A 25328-nucleotide genomic window follows, 5' to 3' on the forward strand; every position below is an offset into this window, starting at 1 on the left:
TTTTTAATAACACCCCCTCCAATCGCCCCACCCCTTAAAAATATGCATAGTTTCTTTAAATGTTTTGTTTAAAGAAAAAGAAAATGACAATATCATGATCCTCTGCATGTCCTACTACAGAATAAAAACAACTAATTCTGTGCATTTGGAAACCATTGTTTATTGTGACCTTGCAATGTTCTAACACACTATATCCCTTCTATCCTTCTCAGGATGCAAGGATTATACTGGGTTCGGGTTTTCCAACATAACAAGCATCTGTAAATCCAGATACGAATGAATGGTATTTAATACGATTGTTTTCGTTTTAAAATGAGTATTTATGTGTCATTGGAGAAAGAGAAGCAAATGTATGGCTGTTTATGAATGCTATTGTGCCCGAGGTTAGGATCCTCACACAATCTGAGATGCAGCCAAGAAAAACAGCCTTGATAGACAATGCTTCACTTCCCCTGCTACGGTGCTGTGTGCATTTCATTTCTGTCAAGAGTATGTACAGTTACGGTTCATTCGCCTCATTATTTTGTTACATCTACGTTACAGTTAACCAGTCTCTCTAGGAAATAATAAATAACCGCTTTAAAAAACAATTGCCGCATCGCGTTCTGAGAGTACACTTTCCATCTGAAATTTTTTTTTTTAAACCCACCATTGTTATGAATTCTCTGGCTTCGGAAAATAGAATTTAGAGTCCACCAACTCTCGTTCGTCTGTCGAGATTGATTTTACACCGCCTTCCACAAGGAGATTAGAAAGCAAAAGTCTGCAAAATGGACACTGTCTAATGCTTTGCTTCTTTAGTCCTTCAGAATGTCAAACCGGAAGAACAAATGTTGAATCTCCTCCGGTATGTATGCCTAGATACTTTCCCTATGACCTTTCCTGTGAACCTTCCAGTTAACAACCTCCACTTTCTTCTTTTAAACCATTAAAAATCCTCCTCACTCCCAAAGCAAAGACTTTCCAAATCAGTTTACAAAAGCTCTGAATTCGCCATTTTTATGTACAGGAAGTCCTTCCTTCTGTGAGGGCTAAGCGCTAGGACGGGCCTGCGGGGGGCGGGATCCGCAGCCCTCCCCCTCCCTCCCCGCCCCACCTCAGAGAAGCTTTTGTATTTCTAAAAGGTCCTAGGAGGAGCCCTGTGGTGAGGGAAAGGGGTGGGTGCGCATTTAGGGGGCAGGCAGAAAAGATTCTGGGAACCAACAGAGCTTCCCAGTCCCCTCTGCTACCTCAAGAGCTACTACGAACAGCACAGTAATGAATTCATCTCTAAATGAAATATTAAAATACGTGGGAGACGATGTGTCCTCTCTGTCCCTGCTCCGTGTACATTTCTGCCACTCTTCCCAGAAAACTAGAGCTAATTTTCACTCATTTGCATGGCTTAGCCACTGAGAAGCCAGAGCAAGTAAGTGAATTTTGCAGTGGGTATTTCCTTTGTGTTAATGAACTAACAGTTTAAATTTCAGTTATCCTCCGAGACAGATTCCAAAGTAGCTATGGAGGGCGAGCGAGAGGTTCTTCTGTCTGCTCTCCATCTTCCTTGTCATCCTTAATGTTTGGCTCTGAAGGTTTTATATTTTGGTTTTCAAAACACAAATGAAAACCTAAAGGATCAACATAAATAAAACTTTATTTTTAATAATAAAATTAATGTTTCTAGTAAGGAAAAGATAGTATGTCATTCCTTTAGCAGTACAAACAATCTTTTATCCAAAAGAATACATTGGGTTTTATTGTGTCATTTGTCTGAATACAGACTCAGTGGAATATCTAAATGATACCCTGCTCTGAACTCCAAGTTGAAAGTAAGTTTTTATTATACTTGAGGGAAACAATGGGTTCAGCTGCTTATTGCAAGGAGCAATTGCCAAGGGAGAGTTAAACTCAATTACTGTAACCATACTGAATAAAAAATACTGCCAAGAACAAAAATACGCCTGGGTAAAGACAGCCACTGAATAAAAAAAATCGACATAAAGCGTATCAAATATTTATTTATCTGGGCAACAAAGGACTATGATACATTGACAGGCATGGAAACTACTGCCAGCACAACTCAGTACAATACAGCTAGAACTGCTTCCAAAATGGCCAGTGAGAATACAGAATACCAGGTGGTCCCAAATGTTTGAAGTTCTTTGAACAAAAAGGGGGGGGGGAATCCCTAACCCTCGGTTTAAAGACAATACTCATTTATTGCTCAAATGATGCTTTTAAGGGAGGACAGTGGAATAAAATAAACTTTTCTTTTTTCTCCCCACAATACATAGAACGGCTATCAAACCACTCAAGTTAAAAATCTTTCCAGGGTCCAATATCACTTTTTTCTTTCAGTTCAATGAAAAGCTAAATTTAATACTAATTATTTATAAAATTTTATTTTACTTTTTTTATTTGTTCAGCTGTTTCATTGTCATCTTTAACATGCTACAACAGGGCTAAATTCATGAATACCAGAGGGAAAAAAAAAAAATCCCCCAAACCTTGGATTCCTAAATAAGTACCATGAACCACATGAAGAACTAATAGGGAAGATTCAAAACCCACTAAACAAGAGGTAAACGAGATCACCAGATAAATTAAAAAAAAAAAGGCTTAAAACAGACTCACCATATTTACAATTCCCATTAAATTACACATAAATAAATATATACAGAGACGTGAACACTGATTCCCTTATAGAACTGTGAATCGTGTTGCCAGAGAGAGTTCAAGTTGGTCGCTTTACCTTGAAGAGGGAAAACTTCTAGAACTGAAGACAAGACATGGAACTTCGAGTATCTGTGTTCAAGTTTATTCACAATACTGATAAAAATGTCATTAGCCTTTTTTGCCATTTTTTTCTTTCTTTTTTTTTTTTTTTTTTTAGTATGGCTACAATCTGAAGTATGTAAGAGAAGGTGGTGATTCCGTCCCATGAAGCTCATATATTTTTTTTTAATTTTTACGTTCTTTTTTCTAAAAAAAAAAGTTTTAAATTTTTTTCGTTGTCGTTGTTGATTTGTTAGTTTAAAAAAAAAAAGGTTCACAAACTCGGACAGAACTTTTCTTTGCTGGCTTCACGGCCTGTTCTGTTCTCTTAGGCTCCACACGAGGGCAAAGGGGAGTTGGTGCTGATGGAGGAAGTCGGGGCCGGGGCCGGGGCCTGAGACTGCGGGATCGCCCCGCTCACAGTGGAGCGCTGTCCCCGGGACCCTGAGACTCCGGACCGAAGGCGGTGGCGGCAGCGGCGGCAGCAGCAGCAGCAGTAGCAGCAGTGGGGGGTTGCTGATCCCGGAGCTGTCACCTGCCGGTGGTGATCGGGGGGGGGGGGGGAGGCGGTGATGGAGATGGAGATGGCGATGATGGAGATGATGGAGATGATGGCGATGGAGATGGAGTGGGTGGGCGCGCCGGGGCCGGGGAGGCGGCGCGGGCAGGGGGTGGGGCAGGAAGAGCGCCTCACTTTCTGTGTTTCTCCTCTTTGTCACTGCTTTTGGCGCTGCTGTCCGTGTGGCTGTTCGGGTTGTTGCTGAGGTACATTTTGTCCATGGCCTTGAGAGCCTCGGTGAGATAGTTCTGCAGGGCCGTGACCGCGGCGCACACCGCCGGGCTTCCGAAGCCGTGGGAGATGAGGTTGAAGTGGGTCAAGCAGCTCTGGATGCCCGGCTCCAGGATGGGGTTGGGCCTCGAGTTCCCCAGGGGAGATCGGTCCTGAGCCAGCAGGTCGGTGAACTCCTTGCATATCTGTCTGCAGCACAAGTGGAGCGGAGAGAGAGAGAGAGATGAGGCTGGGCAGCCAGCAGCATCCGCAGCAAAGAGAAAACCTTGCTCCCTGCCGTTACCTCTGCCTGGATCACGCCGACACCTGACCTGACCCAGAGCCCCAGAGACAGACTGGGGGGGAGGGGCACATGTTGGGAGACCCAGCCACCTGTCAGAGTCCGCCTAAACATCTCCTGCTCTTTAAACACTTCCACACATGCCTCTCTCTTGTCTTTCTGTGTGTGTGTGTGTCTCTCTCTCACCTCTCAGCTGCACCAAACTTCTAACCCCCTCCTCTCTCGCTCACACCAAGCATCCTAGACGCAAGAAAACATTTCACACGTTAGGAGAGAGACAAAGGTGAGTCAGAGGGGCAAGGAGTCAGAAACGCAAGCATCTCTTCAACAGCCAATAGCATGCACCCATCAGCTGTCCTGATCAAAATACTATGGAGCCCCCTCTTCCCTAATCTTCTAGAGACCTGGGCAGCAGTTTGGGGGGATGAACTCTCCACTCATTCACCTTCAGATCAGGGTGGATGTGCACAAGAAAGGCAAAACTTTTCTTGGGATTATTTTGCCTTTAAAAATAAAAGTCACCAGAAAAAAAAAATGTTCCTTGGGGATAAGTCAGAGTGGTTTGGGGAAGAAGAAACAGACATTTCAATCGCCCATTCCACCTCTTTTCCCATACACCAAAAAAAATTGTCTAGGGAAATTGTGAATATGGGTGTGTTTAGGAAGCTAAAAGAACAGGGAAAAGTTGAAATATGGGCGATGCAGCCTGCACAGGGGAAGCTCAGTCTCTGAATCTGGGAAGCAAGGACTAGGTGGGCCTCCCTGAGGCAGCAGCAGCCTTTGGGTGGGGGGCTGTGAAGGGAGGATGGAGAACAGGAAGCAGTGGCAGGCTACCTCCTCCAAGGCCAGCTGGTGTCCCCAGGCCAGAAACTGCCCTGCCTGAGGCCGCTGCCTCTGCTTCCATGCCCTCCTGTGACATCGACTTTGATAATTAAGGGCTTCCAAACAAGCCTTTTAATTTCCAGAAAACATATCAAAACAGTCATTTTCTTTTCACACACCACCTGCAGAAGCCTATTCAGCCCAGGCACCAATGGGAATATAACTTGGGCCATTTTGAAACCTATTTGACATCTCGCCTGTAGGCTAGAACTTGTGCGGTGTGTGTGTGTGTGTGTGTGTGTGTGTACACAGCACTTTTGAGGAGGATGGAAAGGAAGTCAAGAAATGGGAGAAGGGATTAGGGTTGAAACTAGGACAGCTTCTGGCTTGAACATTTTGCAGGCCACTGCTTAATCCTTGCCCTTGGAGAACATATTGATAAGAGACAAAAACTGATACAGGCAAGTGTGTCACTCCTTTAAGAACTTGGTTCTGAGAATTTGAAAAAGAATAGATACATGTATGTGTACAGCTGAATCACTTTGCTGTACACCTGAAACTAGCACAACATTGTTAACCAGCTATACTCCAATATAAAATACAAGGTTAAAAAAAAAAAAAGAACCTGATTCTGGTCTTTCTGACCAGAAATAGTTGCAAATCCACATTCAGCTTCCATCAAATCCCTACTATACCCCACCCCCATACACGTTAATTTTTTTAAAAAAAATGAGAACGTGGGGTGAAAGAGAGGGGAAAGTGGGAAATACGCACTCACAATCTTCCTTGTATTGCCCCTTTAAAATCAATTATGGTTTATTAGATTGTGTTGTAACTTCAATATTTACAACAGAGCTGATTAACACAAAAGGAAAAGAGGCCAAAAATGAGAGCAAAAACAATTTTGATTTTTGTTTCTCTTGACAGTGAGACACAGAGACCCCGAAGAGGTAATGTCTTACTTTGTAGCCAGGAGCATGTTTTTTCTTGTCACTTGCTCATTGGGATCGGAATGTTGTCGGTTGAGAAATTCAGCTACTGCTTTGGCAGGAAATTCAGTTTCGCACACATACCCAAAGTCCCTGGCGAGGTGGACGGCCTCTCCTGGCAAGAGGTGAGAGGAGGGGAGCGAGGGCAAGAGAATGAAAAAAGTTGGGATCAAAACTGCCTCCCAACTCCCTTATTTTCTTAACCCAGATGTTGTAGGAAACACACACTACTTGTTTTCCCATTTCAGGCATTTTCTTTCCTTCTCTGTAGGATCTGGTGGCTGCACTTCCCAGGGAAAATGGCCACTTAGCCTAGAAGGCCCAGGCTATTGGAAAATGTAAAATCCCATCAACTCCCCTCCAGCCTCATCCCCAAACCCGATGACATTCCCCCACCTTCTCTTTCAAAATGTTTCTTGTATTCCAGCCTCACACCTATCAACACATTCATAAATGATATTCATAATTACTCCTTGAGCTTTTCTGCAAGGGAACGACTAAGGGTTTACATTTTAACTTTATCGCATATAATTATCTGTTCATCCAAACCGATTAACCAAGAGGATTTGAGGGTCACTCCACTGAGTCTGCCTGTGTTGTTGATTTTCGAATCTTTGGTTTTAATTTCCTGAACCAGTTGGTTTTTACTGCAGGGCTTCCTGCCATTAGCTCCAGCTCCGGAAGAACGCATGCGCCAATTAGAGCATCAAAGCCCTCTCCGCTGAGCTTGTTTCCATAAAATGGAGCGGATCACAAACAATAACAGTTCTCCAGAAACTGCTTCCCTGCTACAGGACTCAACCCCAAAACCATGCACACTCTCACACTACACCCAAAGCCGCTACTACCATTTTCTCTGCGTATAATTGTTTTGGGGTCTGAACGGTGGGTTCCCAATGTACTGGTATTATTTTTAATATAATGCTACTGTAGCTGAGTTTCTGGCACTGAACAATTGCTTATGACTTAACAGTCACATTAGTATCATTTTGGGCACCATTAACGAATGGTTCATAGGGTTTCTCCTCAATTTTATGTTTTTAAATATTTTTAAAATTATTTACAAAGCTAGAACTTGAATTCAATTATACTATGTCTCCTCAAATACAAGATATAAATAAGATTAAGTGCCTTCTTTAAATATAAATGGTAGTTTTGAAATCTGCACCATAACTTAAGTGCCTCTCTTTTTCCTGTTGGCATAAGACATTTCCAACGGAACACAAAGGAAAATGCAAAAGAACGATACATTCATTCCAACACACCCAAACTTAAGCCAATTTAGTATCGGACAAACTTAACAGGGATCTAGAGGAAGTAGGGATGTGACTGCTGTGACTGGATTCTGATGTATCTAGAACAGCGAGTGAGGACAGGGTGAGCCTTTGTTTTGAGGGGTTTAGAAGCGAGTGTGTGTGTGTGTGTGTGTGTGTGTGTGTGTGTGTGTAAAAAGCTGACATGAGACACTTTCTGCAATGCTTATATTTCTTTTTTCCTATCCAAATAACTCAAAGTCTAAAATTGCTCACTTTTCTTCCTCTCCAGTAGAGAAGCACAATTAAATGAGAGATAAGGGAGCATATGTTTGGAAAACAAAAACCTAAAAGGGCATATAACCCTGAGCTTTCAGGATGGTCTTAAATCAGGATGCAGGTCAAAGATTCCCAAATTAATTCAGGAAGTAATGGTCACGCATTTCTCAAACGCAGATGTCAGAATAGCTTAAGTGATTTACTGCTGAGCTCTATAAAGGAGACTGGAACTTGAGGAATATGCAGTTCTTAAGTTTTCACATTGTTTAGGTCAGAATTGGGCTAGAGAGGTGTAATTTTGTGGCAGAGGGGAAGAGGAAAGGAGGACAGGAATAAATGCAAATAGTTTTTTGACACGAATTCCATTCACTTCTGGTTATGTTTTCTGGAAAAATGAAAATGCCCAACTAACAAAATACAGCCAAACATCTGCCCACTGAATATTAGCCATTTTCTCAGAAGAAACTTCCCTTCTCTTTAGCAAGGGAACTCACTTACCCTCCACTAGTGACGTAAGCAGGGTGACATTGGCAGCTTTACGCCTCCCTGCTGGCAGATTTAATCCTATCTTGTCCAGTTTTTCTCTTAAAGATCTTCCTCCATTTTTAGACTTCGCCCTGTTTCACAAATACATGTGAGAAAGGGATTCAGAAAACATTTGGTTGCTCTGTATCACACTGTAGTCATTTTGACAACTTCCTAAAATGTACTTTTAAAAATTAAGGATCCTGGCCCCGAGATATGTAAGGAAGGGAAACCTAGGAAGGAATGGTACAGAAAGAACATAGGCGATAAATGCTTGTTAAACTCTAAAGCACCCCCTGTGTTCAGTTATTACTGCAACTATTGTGGCAGGTTGGAAGGTTCTGATTTCCCAACTCTCTGAAGAAGAACCACAAACAAATAAACACAGCTCTCATCTCTAGGGTGTGAAGTATTTTTGAGTTCAACTGATGACTGTATATTTTCCCTGTTGTTACAATCACACAAATCCCAATGGGGTCTTTAAATTGTCTTTGCAAGATCTGCTGTTAGGTTATTCAGAGTAACCAAAGTTATCATCACTCTTACGTTTCTTTCTCTGGCTTTAGCCCCAGTGGGAAATTCATTTCACCAACTGTTTACATGCCATGTCACCAGCCTAACTAGAAAATTCAAAAGTTGATATCAGCCTTTAAAAACGTCCCTGATTTCAGAGACGATGGAGGTGGTTCTAAATAGATGTCTAAATAGACTCCCATAATCAGAAAGTGGTTAAGATAAATTGTTTAAATAAAACAGCAAATTAATTAATTTCAGATTTTATTCCCTACTCAAGTGCTCTTTAATTGTGTGGATTAGATTATACTCCCCTAGGTAAACAGTCTCCAATATTGGGGAGGAGGGAAGGGGGAGAAAAAGGCAAAGGGCGGATTCAGATCTGTGTCAATGAAAGATTACAAAGGGACAGCAAATGACCGTGAAGGAGGAAGGAAAGAGTGGAATAGCTGATGTTAAACTCTGTAGCCTTTGTATGGGATATACCCATCACAGCAGAACTCTGGGTCTATAAAGAGATATATGAATAAATGTCAAAAGAATGAAGTTTTGGTCCACTTTCTCATTAAAAATTGAAAAGGAGAAAAAGTAGAAAATATTATCTGGGAAAGTTCAACGCAAGACCCACCACACACAAAACTGGGTGTAACCCTAGGAGCAAAAAGCCCAGAGGAGGGACAAACCTGCCCTGAGGGAAGGTGCTTCACCTCGCCGACCCTTATAAAATCTCATCTACGAAATAAATCATTCCGACCTCGCGCGGGTGAGACAAGAATCCCTGGCCACATATGCAACATGCAATCGTCGGTAGCGACCACACATAATGCACGTAAACGTGCCTCGCACGCTGCCTGGCACACATGGGGACGCGGAACATCGGAACCATTAGTGCGAGCACCTCGCGCGGGAGGGTCTGTTTCTGGTGACCCGGGGGCGTGGCACTAGAGAAAACCATTGTCTTCTACTTAAACCCTATTCAAGAGACGGCGGGCTGCAATCGGAGACCCTATATGGAGGTAAGGCAAAGTGAGGCGCCTGAGCGGAAGTTTTCCTAGGCTTGCAAGGTGTGAACGAGTAGGGAAAAGGCGGGCGCGCGGCGCCCCGCGGCTGCAGCGGCCGGGACTGAGCCCGCGGCGGGGCGAACTGCGCGTGCGCGCGGGGAGGGGGTGGGAGGAGGCAGAGGTCCCACTGAGCGCGCTGCGCCGGCCGACCCGGGCGCGCCCCCGGAACGACGGAGCGCGCGAGAACGCGGCGGAGTGCGCAGGCGCCCGCCGCCTCACCCCGCCCCCAGCTCCCACCCACTGGGTTCTACGCTCTTCTCCCCGCCCCTTTCTTTTCCCGCGAAGGGAGGGCCCTGGCGCGAGGCCCGTCCGCGTCGCCGGCCCGGCGCAGGCGCAATGCTTGGCGGGCAGGGCCTCGCTCGGGCCTCACCTCCGCAGCACTCCGCCCAGCAGCGAAGCGTTGAGACACTCCGGCGGTGAGAGGCGCCGCTGTACTTCCGCCACCGTGACCTTGTACTTCGAGGTGGAGCTGAGGAGTGAGAGACGACCCGGAACTGAACAAAAGACTTCGTTGGGGTTCACGACGCCGCCGAAGAGGTTGTCCTTGTTGATGGGGATGGCGGAGACGGCGTTGCTGTTGGACTTGGACAGGGACACGGGGCCTGCGGAGACAGACGGGGAGGCCGCGTGTGGGCGCCGAGGATCCCTCCCGAGCCCTGCCCGACCCCGGCCCTCGTCCCGGCCCGGGCCGGCTCCCAGGCTTGCGCCGCAACCGCCGCTTTTCTTCCAGCCCTGACAATTCCGTGGCTCCTTCCCCATCTCCTGCCCTAGTCCCTGCTCCATCCCGGTACTGGGGATGGAGCCTGTGCCACTCGGCGCGTCTCCCCGGCGGCCGGGGGGGCGGCCCAGCCCCGCCAGCCAGCCCTGTGCTTCTCCCTGGACCCTTGCCATTTAACCGCTGGGGCGCTGTCTAGAGATGGTGGTGAACTCGTGACCCTCCCGGCTCTCAGCATCCGAGGGAAGTGGCCCCCAGACGGGGTGCTGGAGCACGGGCTTGGGGTGCAGCGGAGGGGGTGACGTTTGTAAACCGAGAGCAAGCTATGTAGGCTCGGGAGTTTTCGTGGGGCGAGGGGTTTAGCGTTGGGGAGAAACTGCTTCACAGACCTATAATTAAAATCAGCCGAGAGTTTAGATGGCTAAAGCGGCCTGTAAATGAGCACTTCATTCAAGGCACCAAGCCGGGAAGTGGTGGATTCTGTTGTCACACCCCGTCCTTTTGATAAATAGGCCCTTTCCTATGTTTATCTGTGAAAAAGACTCGAGTTTTGGAAATCCATTCCAAGCCCCGTCTTGAACTGGGAGAAAGAAGGATAAACAGGCCTACCATGGAAAACTAGCAGTGTGTTCTTTTGATGAGCAAAGAGTTAATAGTCTTAGGCTTAAGCGTCTTCTTTGGGAAGGGGGGAAGGGGAGGATATGTTCTTGTTAGTTAAAATCATAAGCTCTTCATCATTGGATCCACCATACTTAGAAAAAAATTCGAGGCCAGCAGAAAGTGTACTAACATGTTACATTTCTAACACCAAAATAATTCAGATGCATTCATAACCATTTAAGTACAGTATGCATTTGTATCTTAAAATCCCACATGGAGACATAATAATACATGTATGCATAATAATACATGTATACAGTACTCCTCCCTCTTGAATGGGGATATTTTAGACGTATAGGGAGGTGGGGGGGGCTCTAGGTTTTGGATAGATCACTTGTGACATTAATAGCTCTGGGGAGGCTAATAGAGACAATAGGAGTTAAACGAACTCTTGAGAGATTACTAATAAAAGAGCCAATTATCATGTCGACTTGGAAAGAGCATCTCTTAAGATTTATCCCTTGCACATCTAATTTGACATGACAAAGACTTCACAGATGCAAAAATGAAACTTTAAACTCGCTAACAATATACTGATTGGGGTTAGAAATGGGAACAGTTTTATATAGCATCGTCCTCTGGTGGTGCCTAGAATCCTGAAATGTAACATTGCCACCATAACAAAAAAAAAAAAAAAAAGCTGCTGTGAATAGCATTTAATCCGGTAAACTTTATTTCTACTCACTAAACACAACACAAATTACAAATCCATCCAAATCACTTGACACTTTTAAAAAACAATTTCTGCTCCAAACATTTATGCTAATAAACCTGACATCTTCAAAAAGCTAATTTTAACCAAAAGCCAAATTTTGTTAACCTAATTCACAAAGTTTAAAAAAACCCTTAACAGCTAATGAGAAATTAAATTTAAGAACATGAAAGACTTTTTCCCCCTCTGCTAAGGAGTGTTATGTCTTTTTATCATCTGCTCCTATATTAATATTAAATTACTTGCACTGCTTTTAGCATTATACACTTAACACTCATGGCCACTCACGCAATGGATTAACTGAACTGTTAGAACCGTTCCAAAATTGAAATGCCACTTCCAAATCTGTTCACCTATTACACATTTCATGTGTTTGTCCAGATATCATTAAACTAAATTAAATGTTCAAGTCATGAATCAGAACAAAGCTAGCCTGTTGCCATTACTAACATACTGAAAGCCGATCATTTAAGCATTGCTATTCTATGCCTATCTATTCGCTAATTCTGAGCCTTTAGGAAATCCTACTTGGAAAAAAATAAACACAGCTCTGCAAGTTCTTTTAAATAGCACTGTGCCTGTAAGGACATGCTTGGAATGCAGAAGGAAATGGCTTACCTTTCTTAATTACAGTTTGATCTGGGATGTTAATACCCGGGTCTTCTACATGCTGCAACAAAAGGATACACATGGATGTAAATGTATAATCAAAACAAAAGGAAATGAATATTTCGTGCAAGACAGGGGGAGGGGAAGGTGTAGACTCAAAATTCCCCCCTCCCATCTAGTGACATTTATATATAAACATCTCATCTTGGCTCATTGGAATTGGGGGTTTTGCAGCTCAAGAGGTTTCGCTGTACACCCACGGCCAATTTCTCGTTCCCCAGCAAATAATCCACATTTGAAGGAGCTGGGGGTGGGGAATAAAACTTTCTTTGGAAATTAAACCGAGTTTTGATCTTTCTCACAGTCAGTTCAACCTTTAAAAATACACCTAGCTTTAGTTTGGCGCCTCAGCGGCTTCGGACTTGAGCAATTCCAGCGTGCAGGCAGCAAAAGCCAGAGAAACAATAGAAATGACAGTCGGGAGTAACGGGAGTATTGGAAACGTTTTAGGTGATGTGATAAAGAGCAAACGTATATACACACCTTCACTTATGGATAAATGAAAAAAATTTAAAAAGGACTACTGTCTAAATTGGATATCAGATAGGGATATGAAAATGATAAAAAGAAACAAACAAACAAAAATCCTTTGAGGTTTTCCTGTGTCCAGTAGCAGATTTGAATTTGTTAGTGTGGGTTTCTTTTTTCCTTTTTTTTTTTTTTTTTTTTTACAGATGGATGGGTATACGTGTGTGCTAGAGTCAAAACGTGATTAGAAAGTAAAATGAAATCGTGTTTTCTAATGCAGAAACTGACAGGCAATATAATGTCTGCCTGTGTTTACAAATTAGCACCAGGGCTGCTGAGATAGAAGATTTCACAATCGTTACCAAACACAGGCATTACCATTAAAAAATCTATTACTTCCTTCTCTAGTCTTTGTCCAACAATAATACTGATTCGAGCATTTTCCATTCTGTCTTGGATTTATGCTCCTGTTAATTGTGCCTGATCGCAATGATTCCGGGTGGATGGTACTAAGTTGCTTTATTACAGGTTTTATTATACTCAATGCTCTCATTTGTAACTTGCCTAAAGTGCTTCTGGATTTAAGTATAATTAAATTGAGAAATGTTCAGAAATGACTACTGCTGCAGTTCTTGTGTTTTAACTATATGGGGAAATATGATCCCTTTATGCATGCACCCTAAACCCATAAAGTAAATGTAATGTGGCATAATACTTTTATTTGTGTTATTTCTAGACCTTGTCCATACAGGGAAGACTGTTAAGTTTAAAACCCCACTAAGATATTAATGATTAAATAATTTTCACCATCGATTTGATTTTCTTAAATATTTGGCAGTCGTTCTTATTAAAGGTTAACTGTTGCAGCAATGGGAAAATTGAAAACAACCCTTTTCCTGACCCAAATTCCTTTGAAAGAACTTTTTTTCTTAAAAGGTGGGGGAGGGAAAGGGGAAGAGCAGCAACTGGGTTTCCTTGTTTTTATTTGATCTTTTGATTAATTTCTCCTATAGGCCAATCTCACTACGAAGAGTGACTATACCGGTGTCAAGAATTCACACCAGCCACTTTGGAATTTTTGCAAAGTAGAGCAATTCTAATTCACAGTAGTTCCAAAAGCTCGCAACGTTATTTTGCAAGTCAGATATTTCCAAGGAGCAGACTAGGATAAGGATTCAGAGAATCTTTGGGAAGGGGAACTAAAATGATCACAACTTCCAGGTTTGTTTTTTAATGGCCCTTTTCTCAGCTATTGCTCCTCTCATTTCACTTTCCAAGAAATGCACTGTTTAGTATCAGTTTCTAAAAACATGTATGAAAACACACACACACACACACACACACAATGCTTACTAAACCCCACATTGGACCAACTGCCTACTTTCCTGCTTTCCATGTTACGCTGCTAAACATAACCAACAAATTTCAGTGATTAACTAGGCCAAATGAGAGATGTAATAAATTTTCTATTTTCCTATGTAACTTAAATAATGTTTTAAATTCACCAGGCAAGCAGGTAAGTTCATCTGACCATTTTCTTTCCAATCTAATGCAGTAATCATTAAACTGTCAACGGACATATTGCTGTAATATTTGATGCAGTAATTTGAAATAGCATTTTAGCAAAAATCACATCCAGATACATTTCCTCTCCAAAGAAAAGCAGCATTAACAGAGCCTTTACAGCTTTAATAAAATTATTGGCTTGCTCTAATTCCATTTCAGGAAGGTTGTGAGCAAACCATAAATATGTAGAATTGAAGCAAGAGATGCTGGTTTAAATTTAATTTCATAAAGTATTTTCAAATTATCAGTAGCCTGGTTTGCATTGTAAACAGTAAATGCGCTAATACCATGCTTATTTAGAAATCATTTCAAACTGCATTTATTGATAACTGAATTAGAACTCAAAGAATGCATTGCCCGATAGTCTGAAAACATTCATTTAATATGGGGGTGTAGCGGGTTCTGAGAGGCGTTGGGAACCCAGTTAATGATGTATGAGGTCAGCACTTAGCACCCCTAGGAAGAGAAAAAGGCTGCATTTAATGTCCTCCTCCTCGGACTTGCTACTTACTATTCTTTAATCAGGGTAGGGTATACACATAACTTTCAGATATCACTAGCACTCATAAAATCCGGTAAAAATAATTTTCCTAGTGTGTCTTTCACACTTTCTTTTAAATGGCCAGGGCATTTCAATGAGCCCTTTTGGTTGACTCTAACATGTTTTTCAGGACAGGGAGAAATCCCCACGACAGACACAGTGGTGGAATTAGATCCTCTCCCCGTCGAAACAGTTTACTGTCGTCGAGAGGGGAAGGTACCGTCAACGGTGACATTCGTCTAATTTCTCAATGGTAATATGCAGGCATTGTTTGAAGGAGCTCCAGAAGCCATTGTTCTAGGGGCAGGACCCTCAAGTACAATTCTTTTCCATTTTTTTAAGGCGGCTGTCTCGGTGGGTCCTTAAAGTGTCCACCCGAAAAACCAAAAGGAGATTTCGAGAAAGTAAACGCCAGGCAGGAAAGCCAGGGCCCCCCGGGCTGCACGTTCCGGGCGTTTTCTCGCGGGTGGGTGAGGAGGGTCTGCGTTTTCTCTCCCGCCGCCCGCGGGGCCTCTTACCGGAACGTCCTCGATGGCGTGAGGTAAGGAGTGGATCGGGAGGTCTCCGAGTCCTGAGCCAAGCCCATGGGGGCCGTGCAGGAGGTCCTCGTGCCGCCGGTAGTCCCTGCGGGGATCCAGGCCCGACAGCTGGTGGGGCAGCCCCCGGTGCGCGTGCAGGAGCCCAGACTCCTGGCTCTGCCTCTGGCCGGGCCAGCCCGGGTGCTGCGGCTGCGGCTGGGCGTGCAGTGGGTTCAGGCTGTAGGGGTCGTTGACGTGGGAGTAAGGGTCTTGCGACTGGGGGTAGATAGGCTGGTAGGGCGGGGGGAAGTAGGGGGGCTGGAAGTCGGCATTGGGGGTGTGGGACAGCGGCGGGGCGCTCGTGTAGGGAGATTGACCTACAGTGCCCAGCTGGGGCAACCGTGCCGTCCCGTTGCTGGTGCCGTCGTGACGGTCCTGGAAGAGAGCGAGGGCAAGGGCAGAGAACAAGAAATCAGGCGTCGAGTTACAGCTGCCACACTGAGTGCACGGCTCAGGGCTGCGTGGGAAACGGCCCGTCCCCGTCCGCAGGCCGCCGCGAGAAAGGAGCCCTAGGCGGTTCTTTTCAGAAAATACTCCGGGAGTGAAAAGGGCCCTTCCCCAAACGCAGGGAATTCGACTGTGCCAGTGAGGGGGCATAAGAGACCCTCCTTAGGCGTTTCTTTCAAAGGGGGGAAAAGGCGAAAAAGGGCCTCCCGGAACACAGCCCGTTAAGCTGCGGAGTGGAACCTCCCTTACGCAAAATTAAAATTCCTACTAAATATTAAACAGCAGAAGCGGCCTTTTCTCTGTCCCTGCATTTGAACCTGCCTGCCACTGCGTTATTGTTTACCCTGTTCCATTTATGTGGAGGAAAACAGTCATACCCATTCAAAGGCTATTACCATTTCATGACTATTTAAATAGAGCATATTTCGTAGAGGGCTGTAAGGAAAGCCCACGTTTAAGTTACCAGCTTAAAGAAGGTCTTAGCTGCGGGATGGGGGTCTGTCTTATCCGCTTCCTCAGTTAGGAGCCTTTTTCTGGACAGGGTCGATTTGTGATAGAGACGGGGAGAGAGGGACGTCAAGCCAAGGTTTAAAATGGAAAGATCCAGCCTTGTCTTGGGTTTAAAAGAGAGAGGTGCACCCCGGGGCGGAGGCCCCCGCCCCTTCCACCCCAGCCCCAAAGGGCAGAAGAAACGCCTGACTTGGGTTCCTCTATTGCAATTCGCTTGCAAAACAAGTGAACAGAGTTGATTGCAGGCAATGCGAGCCCTCGGAGGTTCGGCCCCGGACCCCGAGGGGAAGAAGGGGCACACCGGGCAGCATTTTTCCTGTAGCCGGATTAAGCATCAAATGTTGAGAATATCTCGGGAACACGTGAAGAGGCGAGGAAATAAAGACAAACGTGGCAAGAAACACGCCTTGGGAAGTAGCGGCGAGGTAGGGCTGCGCGCCGGGAGAGGTCGAGCGGGGGATGGGGGGTACCGCATTCGGCTGAAGGATGGAAGAGAGGGAGAGATACGAGGAGCGAGGGCAATGCAAACGGAAAGGGGGTGCCCTGAAGGAAAGCCGGGCGAGGAGGACGGGCCGCTCCGCAGCCCCAGGTTCTCCAGAGTAAAATTCCTAAGGAAACAGGGATGGGGGTGGGGATGGGACTCACCATAGCTGAAAAACTGTGAACTAACATCTGCGAAGAGTCTGGGGTAACGAGTCAGGGTGGAAAACAACAAGCAAGCCCGGAGAGCCCGGCTGCCCCGCTGCCCGAGCGCGCCCCACACAAAAGGCGCCGAGAGCCCCGCGCCACCCGGGACTCCGGTCACGGCGCCGCCGTTCCCCCGAGCGCTGGAGCCCCGCTCTGGTCCATCCGAACTTGAACCACCGATTCGAGCGGCGCCTTCAGATGGTCGAACCCACGGTCTCTATCCTGCCGTGAGCGGGTAGGATTCAAAGTTCCTTAAAAAATGAAAAACCTCAAAAAGGCAAAATGCAAGAAGTGTGTGTGTGTGTGTCTGTGTGTGTGTCTGTGCGTGCGCGCGCGCGCGCGTGTTCCTTAATCCGTGTCTCCCTCTCTTTTCTTAGCGGCAGCTTCGCTTGAGCTTCTAATAACCGCGCTGGGCAGCGTTCCTGGAGCCTGCTAATAGCAGATATTCATGACTATTAATATTACACGAATACTTAATAAGGGAAGAATGCCTGGAAATCGAGCGTGAAGCGGAGAGGCAACTCGCGCCGGAGCCGGCTCTCAATGCAGTCCATTGACGGGAGCCTCAGTGTAGCAAATCGGAGGAGGGGAGAGGGAGCGCGAGAGACAAAAAGCGGGCGAGAGAGGGAGCGGGCGAGCGCGCGGGGGGCCGCGGCGCGGCGGCTGGCGAATCACAGGGAAGGGGCAACATTTTAAAAGGTTGCAGGGCAAGCAAAAGTGAAAGAGAAAGAGGGAGAGAGGGAGACCGAGGGCGAGCGCGCAGAAAGGGAGAATGTGTCTGCGTGCGTGTGTGAGAAAGAAAGTGTGGGCGCGAGAGAGGAGCACGGAGTGGGGAGAGGGGAGGGCGGGAAGGAGGGAGAGCCCTAGAGGAGGAAGGGAGGGGGGAGGGGGAGGGGAGGAGGCCGAGCCGGCGCGCACAGAGGGGGAGGCCGCGGGGGAGGGGGAGGGGAGAGGAAGCGAGCGAGGACAATCAGACCTAAAAGGCTGGGGCAGACCTCGGGATGCCGCGGGGGCCGCGCGTCGCGGCCGGGAGCTGCCGGGGCTCGCGTCCGGGCGTTCGTCTGGCTCTCGGCGCCCGAGCTGCTTCCCGGGCGCCTCCGGCCGCGGGCTTCTCCGCTCCGCAGCCGGGCCTGGGGCTCGGGGTTCGGCCGGCCGCCCCCGCGCCGCTCTTCCATGGCCTGGCACCCCGCCCGGGCCCGGCCCTCGCCCGGGCCGCCGCTCGAGCTTCCCGCGGACTCCCGGGTCTGGACACTCCGCGGCGGCGGGGGCCCTGCCCTCGGCTCTCCAGGGCCAGGGCTCGCGGAGGGGGAGCCGGGACGCCGCCCGGGGCGCGCAGAGGCGCGAGGCGGCCCAGCCCGGGCGCCGCTGGCACCGGCTCCCGGCTCCCGGCGCAAACCCGTCTGACTGGCTGGGCCACTCCCGCCCGAGGCCCCCCGCCCCCCCGGATGACACGGCTCGCTCTCCCCCAGCCGCCGCTGCCACTCTGCCCGCCGGGGTGTCGGAACAAGCGGCACCTCGCCTCCTGCGTGTCCCTGCAGAGCCCGACATAATTAGACAGCCCCAAGCCGGCTCGGAAACCCGAAATCCCTGCTCCGGCGCTCGCCCACCGCAAAGTTGTTGAAACAGCCTTCGCTCTATTTATCCTCCTCTCCCTCCTCTCGCTTCTCATCTGTTTTTGTCTCACTCACACGCACATGCACACGCGGCCCCACAGGGTCCCTCTCTGGGGGGTGCAAGTGCATCGCCTCCCACCTGGGTCCCACGGGCAGCTCGCGCCGCGCGGAGCTTCGGACCCCGCCCGCCGGGGGTTTCAGCCTCCGAGAAGGTGATTGCCCGAGCCCCGGGCCACAGCCCGGATACGACAATCCACCCTGGGAGGCTTAGGGGCTCAGTGTCACCCTGACCAGGTCGGAAAGGGCCCCCCAGCCCTGAAAACAAAGCGACTGGCCCGACATGGAGTCTCTGCGCCCGCACCGCGCACGACACGAGTCCCCAGATAAGCACCCGTCCCCTTGGGAAGTCACCTCGTGCCCCGGGGGAGGGGGGGAGGGGAAAAAGGAGGACCCGGGCAACGGGAAAGATTTAAAATAGTCTACAGAAAGGAGAGGAGGAAGGGGACGGGTGACACATCGTTCACATAGTCCAGGTTCTGATTTCAAGTGAAGACCCCGCCGCTGCGCCCACACAGACAGCTTGACATTCCCAGCTCCACATGCCAAAAAGAAAGAAAGAGAAAAGAGGAAAGAAAAACTAGCAAAAGCCGGGACTGCCACTTATTATTTACTTAGGTAATCTCTCCGGTCGCGGCCCCCTCCCCTCCCCCTCCCGTGACTCATAGGCTCTTTTTAGCGGGGAGTTGCAAGGGGGTTGGGACAGCGGCCGCCAGGCCCTTTCCCAGCGCCTCCCGCCGGCCGGCCGGTAGTCCTGGGGCTTCCCCGGCTGCCCCAAGAAGGCGAGCTCCGGGAATCGTGGCTTTTAAAATGGGCTCCAGTGCGGCGCGCTCTACCGGCCGGGCGGGCTCCCCGCACCGGAGGCTGCGGCAGCCCCGGCAGGATTCCCACGGTCACGCAGCCGAGTGCCCGGCGGTTGTGTAGGGAGCCGGCGGCCAGCCGGCTCCGCCCGGTGCCGCCTCCCATCCCCACCCCAGGGCTGCGCCCACCAAGTAGCTCAGAGAGAGAAACTGCCTAGAACTTCCTGAATAACATAGTGTACCTGAAGGAGCCCCGCAGCACTTTGGGAGATGAGTGTTCCCAAACTGAGCCCGCTCACTGGGAGGTGCAGCCCAGCTGAGAGCGAATTGCGCGGGGGGGCCCCTTCTCCAAATAGAAAAGAGCCTTTCGAGAAAAGTCGGGTGGGGGGATGGTAGGAAGGAATGAACGAATGAATACATAAAAGAAGGAATATTAAAGATCAGAGACAAAGTTAAAGAGGGGAAAGGGTTTTCTCGTTCCTTTCTTTTCCTGGTGACTTGGGCCCTCAGAATCTCGTTGGAGAGACACGCAGAGTGCACGGACGCGTGCCCAATTGCCAGCAATTGCTTCGAAAACCCAGCTTGTCTCTCTTCGCTCTACTCTTAGGCACAGTCAAAACCGGTCAGGAGGAAAAGGGGGAAGTGGGACAGGGGATCCGAAGAAGGGAAATGAAAGAAGGGAACGTCCTCATCCTCCCTCTGCAGCCTCTCCCCTGCTCTCTTTGGGCGAATCGGAGAGGCGGGCGCTGCGCTGGGGAAAGTTTGTCTCACCCGCACCTCGCAGCGGGCTTCGAGGAGGGGAGGAGACGCGGGAAGTACAGCTCCGCGCCTGCGGCCGCGAGGACAACTGAGCTAGCGCCGCGCTTACCTCGCAGTCCTCGTACTTGATATTATCCGTCAGTTTCCAAAGCATTTTCATGGATCGGCGTGAATGGATTTGCCCCCTCTCCGCCTCGCACCCAAGTGGAGCTACTCTCTGGGTAAGCGCAAAGTGCCGGCTGCGGGCGGCGAGCGCCGGAGGAGGAGGAGGGCGAGGAAGAGGGGAGGAGGGCGCAGAGGAGGCGGCGAGAAGGGAAAGAGCTCCCGTGTGCGCTCGGAGATCTCCCTCTAATGGTAGAAACTTTTCCCTTTTCCTGCTCTTTACCAACAGCCTAATCGCCTCATTAGCATATCAACAATAGTCCAATTGCTCGCCAGCACCACAATCTGCCGCCGGCCGCTCCGACCCAGGTATAAAGGCCTCTCCAAGCCGCAAACTTGCTCCTAGAGCGCGCTCCTGCCGGGGAGCCCACGAAATCTCCCTTGAGCCCCGCCGCGCGGCCCTGCCCCGGCGCCCCCGCCCCCATGCCACTCTTCTCTCTCCTCTCCTCTGCTCTCTTCTCCGTCTCCTCCTCGCCGGAGACGCCCCGGCAAAAGCCCGGCACTGCGCAGGGTCCGAGCGACCGCGCCGGGGCCCAGCTTTCGGCACCTCTCCCTCATCCCTGCCTCCACCAGCGGCTCTGTCCTTTCGGCTCCGTCCAATCTTATTAGAAATTACTATCCCTTTCGCAATCAGATGTAACCACCAAACGAAGACCGGCGAAGTCACGTCAGGATTTTTGCCCAACAAAAGATCGCCTCCGCTCCCCGGCAGCTGACACCTCCGGCCGCGGCGCCCTGGGACTTTTACTGGCTTCGCGCTTCCCAGCCCACCCCACCCCCCCAGGTTGGAGATTTTGCCAGACGGCTTCAGTCGCTCGGCTGGGGTTTGGGATCCTTTAATTGCCGCGTGTAAAATAAAAAGTGTACCCTGAAGAGGTTACTTGACAGCTGCAGGGGTTAAATGATTTTCCTCTCATTTGTATGAAGCTAGGGCCGACTGATAATTCAGCGTGGTATTTGGGCTACGGGCTTCCTGGGTGCAGTGTGGACGGGAATACGGAACTCCTATAGAGACTCACAGTCGCTTCTGGAGTTGAGCCGAAATACCGACATGTGTGCGCCGTGTCATGCATGCATCAAAATAAATCGCAGGGAACCAACCCTTCGCCGTGCTAATCTGCTCCAGTTTTCCCAAGATTCCCCTTTTTAATTAAAGCAGGGAGAGTTCCTTCATGATTTGGTGCTGTTACTAACGCGGGCGCTTTCGCGGCTCAGTGCCCGGCTGGCGCGGAACCCGGAGGCCCGGGAGCCACCCCCGTCGTCCAGGTCCGCCAGTCTCGGCTCTCCCGGTCCACACGGGGGCCTGCTCGCCCCACCGGGGCTCTGTAATTTTTTCTTCTGTGAAACAGAGGTTTTCTTTTAAGGAGAGAGAGACCAAAAAAAAAAAGACGTGATGCGATCCTTGGAAATACAGAGTAATTAATTTATCTGGCCGAGCTTCCTCGTTTGTCCTAGGTCAAAACCTCCTTTCTCCCTCTCGAATGCGGCAAATCCCCCAACAACAGTAGGTCTCGCCTCAGAGTTGCTCTAGGAACGACCTCTGATGCCATCTGGGCCTGTTGCTTGCAAATCTCCCAGCCTCCCTGGTCTCACGGTGCGTCCTCGCCGTGAGGGTAGAGGCTGTCGCGAATGCGAGCGTTGCCTAACAGGTGGAAGGAAGGCGAGAGGAGGGGGACTCGCTCCCCCCCGCCCCCAGCCGCCGAAGGGCAACTCTCCCTCCAGACGACCGCAGCCAATTCCCCAAGCCCGGCAGAGTAGGCCAGAAGCCCCCCGCCCCGAAAGTTAGGGAGAAGACCAGAGCCGCAAGGGAGGTAGAGAGCCGGAGGGGCTCCCTCCGACGCCCTGGGCGCTCCCCTGCACGCCCGGTCCCCGCCTGCGCAAGGCGGCACAGGCCCTTGGCTGAACCCAGCTCCAGGCTCGGCGCCGCGCTCCGCCCGCAAAAATGGTCAACTTCCAGCGCGAGCGCCACGCACCCTGCGGGCTGGCCTGGGGCCGCCGCCCAACGTGGCGGCTGGAAGTCGGGGGATGGGCCGCCCGGGGGACCGACACCCTCCCAGCCGCGGCCGCAGCCCCAGAGCGCAATCTGTAGGCCAAAGCCTAGGCCCGGGAGCAGGGGATCTTACACCCCCAAAACGTCGCCACGGTGTGCTTCGGGGAAATCTAGGTTTCGCTTTCTTTCTATCTGTGGGCTGGGGAAGGCATTTCAGGGCCTTCATCCTCTCCACCTTCCCCCCTTGCTGACCCGAGCCCCGCAGATCTCCGGCTCCACACCCGCCGGGGCTGCTAAACTGTTGTTGTTTTCCCGCCGAGGGCGCCTTTGAGGTGCAGATTGGGGCCTGCGGGCTCCGCGCCGCCGCCCGCGTTAGGAGCGCTGAAGAAAGGCCCGAGAGAGCGCCCCGGTCGCCCCTGGAGCCAGCGGAGCCGCGGTAGTGTGTGAGCGTCATTACCACGACAAGTCGCTTCATTGCATGTCAATGCTCCGGCCTCGCCGGGGACCCCAGGACAGCAGCGCCAGGCCTGGGGGCAGGAGTCGGGGGTCCAGGCCTGATAGGGGGGCGTGGAGAGGGCGTTGGGAGAAGAGTGAGTATCTGTGTGAGAGACAGAGACACCGAGAGAGACAGAGAGACAACGAGGGAAGGAGAAAGACTCCATTTTCACCAGCTGTTGCCACCCAGTGGGCCCAGGAGCCCAACAGGCAAAAGCCAGAGGAGCCGGCCTCTCCAGGCCCCAAATCTGCGTGCCCCACCCGAGATCCCGGCTTCCCACCGCTAGCCAAACTGTGAACCACGGGAGCCAGAACCAGGCTTCACTCCTGTCCCCTTCAGGCTGGAATCTTGCTGCTTCCGAACCTCAGTCGAACCCACTGGAGGCCCAGACCCTGGCCGAGCCTGCGCTGCGGGCGTTTTCTCACGCTGAGGAATTCTGCAGCCAAGTTCGCCCGGCTTGAGGGGAAAACCAAAAGACCTCCATCAGGGAGTCCCCCAGTCTTCCCCTCCAGAGAAAAGAATGAAGAAGGGCCCTGAGATCCACCGGGGCAAGGGAGGGAAAGGTGTGGATGCCCCAGATTTGAATTTGGTGTGGGATTTGCACCCTTAAACCACAAAGTCTAACTCTGGAGATGAAATTGCATTTATTTAGGTTTAATTGGGAAGAGAGGTCTAAAAGAGCTCATGGCTGATTAAAAGAATGAGTGCAATGAAAGAAAGAAATACTGCAAGATGACTTCCTTTCCCCAACTCCAGAGAATGTAGGGAAGACAGGACTTCTCTGAACTTTACTTCTGATGGCCGAAATCTGAAACAAGCCAAAGAACTCGCCCCGGAAAGAGCAGGGCCTCAAATTTTCTTTGAGAGGATCGGGGGTTTGGTTCAAATCGGCCCGCGGGCTTTTAGGCACATAGACTCTCGCCCTAACCAGGCCTCCGCTTGGCTAGGGTGAAAAGAAGGCCCCGCGGTTCCCATTATGAAATCGGCGACAGGGGAGAGGCTGCTATGCTCACCAACCTGGCCAGAGCCGCCCTGGTTCCCTTAGGGGAAACGTCTGGAACGTAAAAGGAGAGCGCTGGATGCAGGCTCCCTCGGCCGGGGTCGGACCCGGGGCTCAGGGGAGAGCAGTGTCTGGAGCCTAGCTGGCCTTGCGGTGCCCGCGGCCTAGCAGGGCCAAGTTCGGGAGGCGTTGGTTTCGACCAGTTCTAGGCCTTCTGCCTCATCACTCGCCACTTACCGCCCCCGTCTAGGCACCCCAACCCGTAGCCCAAGCGGTGAAAAGTGGCTTCGGGAAGAAGACGGAGCGAGAAGCTCAACTTTGCGCAAACTCTTTTGAGCATTCCCCAAAAGAACGTGCTCGCCGGCGCGACCCGTCCAGCCGGACCCCTTTCTATTCTCCACGCTCCCTTGTGGTCCCCCAAACGTGGAGACGCGGAGAGAGACAGGTGCACTGGAACCCCATCTCACGCGCCGCCCTGGGGTCTAGGGCGAGATCGGAGGCGTAGCGAGCAGGGAACCTTCCTGGCGGCGCACCGCACGCCCGCCTGCGCCCTGCCCCCGCCTGAATTAGTCATCTACCCCAGTTTCTACTGGCGGCGGGCGGGGGGTGGCGTCCGTAGCGCAAAGCACCGGTGACCCCCGGGGCCACCTGTGGAGCGTGCGCCGGACTCTCCCCAGCACCGGGCAGGCCGGTGGCGCGCGTGGCCCCCAGCGCCGCGGCCGCCGCCTGCGCCCGTTTTCCTGCCCTCTTTCTCTCCTGGGAACGCTCCTGGGCGCTGCCAGGCGCGCCTCACCTACGACGCTGCAGCCCTGGGCCGCGGCTCTTCCTCTCCGCCTCCCCCCGCCCGGCCCCCTCCCCCGCTCCACCCCCGCCCACCTCAGCCCCGGCCAAGGCAAACCCCCGTACCTGCCAGTCCCCCATTTTGGCAAGTATGGACATCGCGGCTCGGCGCTCCTGGCGACGGGTCCCCGCCGGGCATGGGCTGTAGGGCTCGGCCGGGCCCGCTCCCTGGAATCGCTTAGGCAAATCCTCCTTTTTTACCTGCTCACCAACATCTCACCTGGTCATAAAGAGCTGGGTTGCTACCTGCCGACGCATGCGCGCTAGCCCAGGAATTCACTCCGCCAGCCCTAGTCCCAGCGCCTCGCAGAGATGACCTGGGAAGTGATGGATTTATAGCCGCGGCAATCTCGCCATCAGCTCCAGCTTTTCCCAGCAGCCCCAACCCGCTTTCCCGGTCAATCCCTGGCCGGAGAACACAGGCAGACTGCCTGCTGGAGTGTGCTGGGAGCGACGCGAGTGTGACTTGGTGTGTTTTCGCACTCGAGCCATGGGGGCATCTACACGCTCTTCCCTTGGCTCTCTCCCCTTTCGGAACTTTGGGGCTGGGAGAATCTCCAGCCCTTGGGGGGGGGGGAGGGCAAGGCCCGGAGACTGGGTCAGAACCGATAGATGCCGCGCACCTGGATGCACGCGGTGAAGCCATATCCCCGGTCCAGGCCTCCCCGCCGGCCTGCGAGGTTCAACCTCGCGGATTCGAGTCTGCAACCCCCAGGGCTGCTTCAGCGTCGGATCTCAGATTAAAGTGTTTCCCAGTAGGTGAAGACGTTCACGATTCTGTTTCATTTCTGA

General features: G+C 50.7%; 1 protein-coding gene across 2 annotated transcripts; it reads right to left on the reverse strand.

Moving 5' to 3' along the window:
* Window positions 1-1986: 1986 nt before the first annotated feature.
* On the reverse strand, window positions 1987-24781 carry TFAP2A (transcription factor AP-2 alpha). Of its 2 annotated transcripts, none has more exons than XM_029241683.1 (7): window positions 24603-24781; window positions 15116-15550; window positions 11972-12023; window positions 9637-9868; window positions 7666-7784; window positions 5609-5750; window positions 1987-3733 (listed from the first exon to the last, which is right to left on the reverse strand). In XM_029241683.1, exons 1-7 carry the CDS (start codon window positions 24633-24635, stop codon window positions 3445-3447), a joined length of 1302 nt encoding a protein of 433 aa, XP_029097516.1. In that variant the 5' UTR covers window positions 24636-24781; the 3' UTR covers window positions 1987-3444. The 2 variants fall into 2 exon arrangements, with proteins under 2 accessions (XP_029097516.1, XP_029097517.1); XM_029241684.1 differs by lacking the exon at window positions 24603-24781 and adding an exon at window positions 16778-17581.
* Window positions 24782-25328: the final 547 nt, after the last annotated feature.

This window comes from Monodon monoceros, unplaced genomic scaffold (assembly GCF_005190385.1).
Source record: "Monodon monoceros isolate NGI ecotype Baffin Bay Population unplaced genomic scaffold, NGI_Narwhal_1 Super_Scaffold_3, whole genome shotgun sequence".
In the NCBI taxonomy this organism is placed as follows: domain Eukaryota; kingdom Metazoa; phylum Chordata; class Mammalia; order Artiodactyla; family Monodontidae; genus Monodon; species Monodon monoceros.

What these genes read in the sequence shown, in the direction of transcription:
- TFAP2A (XM_029241683.1), bottom strand. Translation starts at nt 24,635, where the DNA reads ATGTCCATACTTGCCAAAATGGGGGACTGGCAG. An exon ending in CTGGGCGGAGTGCTGCGGAG is followed by an intron (nt 7,785 to 9,636) that starts GTGAGGCCCGAG and finishes TTTGTGAAACAG; the next exon opens with GGCGAAGTCTAAAAATGGAG. An exon ending in AACATGCTCCTGGCTACAAA is followed by an intron (nt 3,734 to 5,608) that starts GTAAGACATTAC and finishes CTTGTGCTGCAG; the next exon opens with ACAGATATGCAAGGAGTTCA.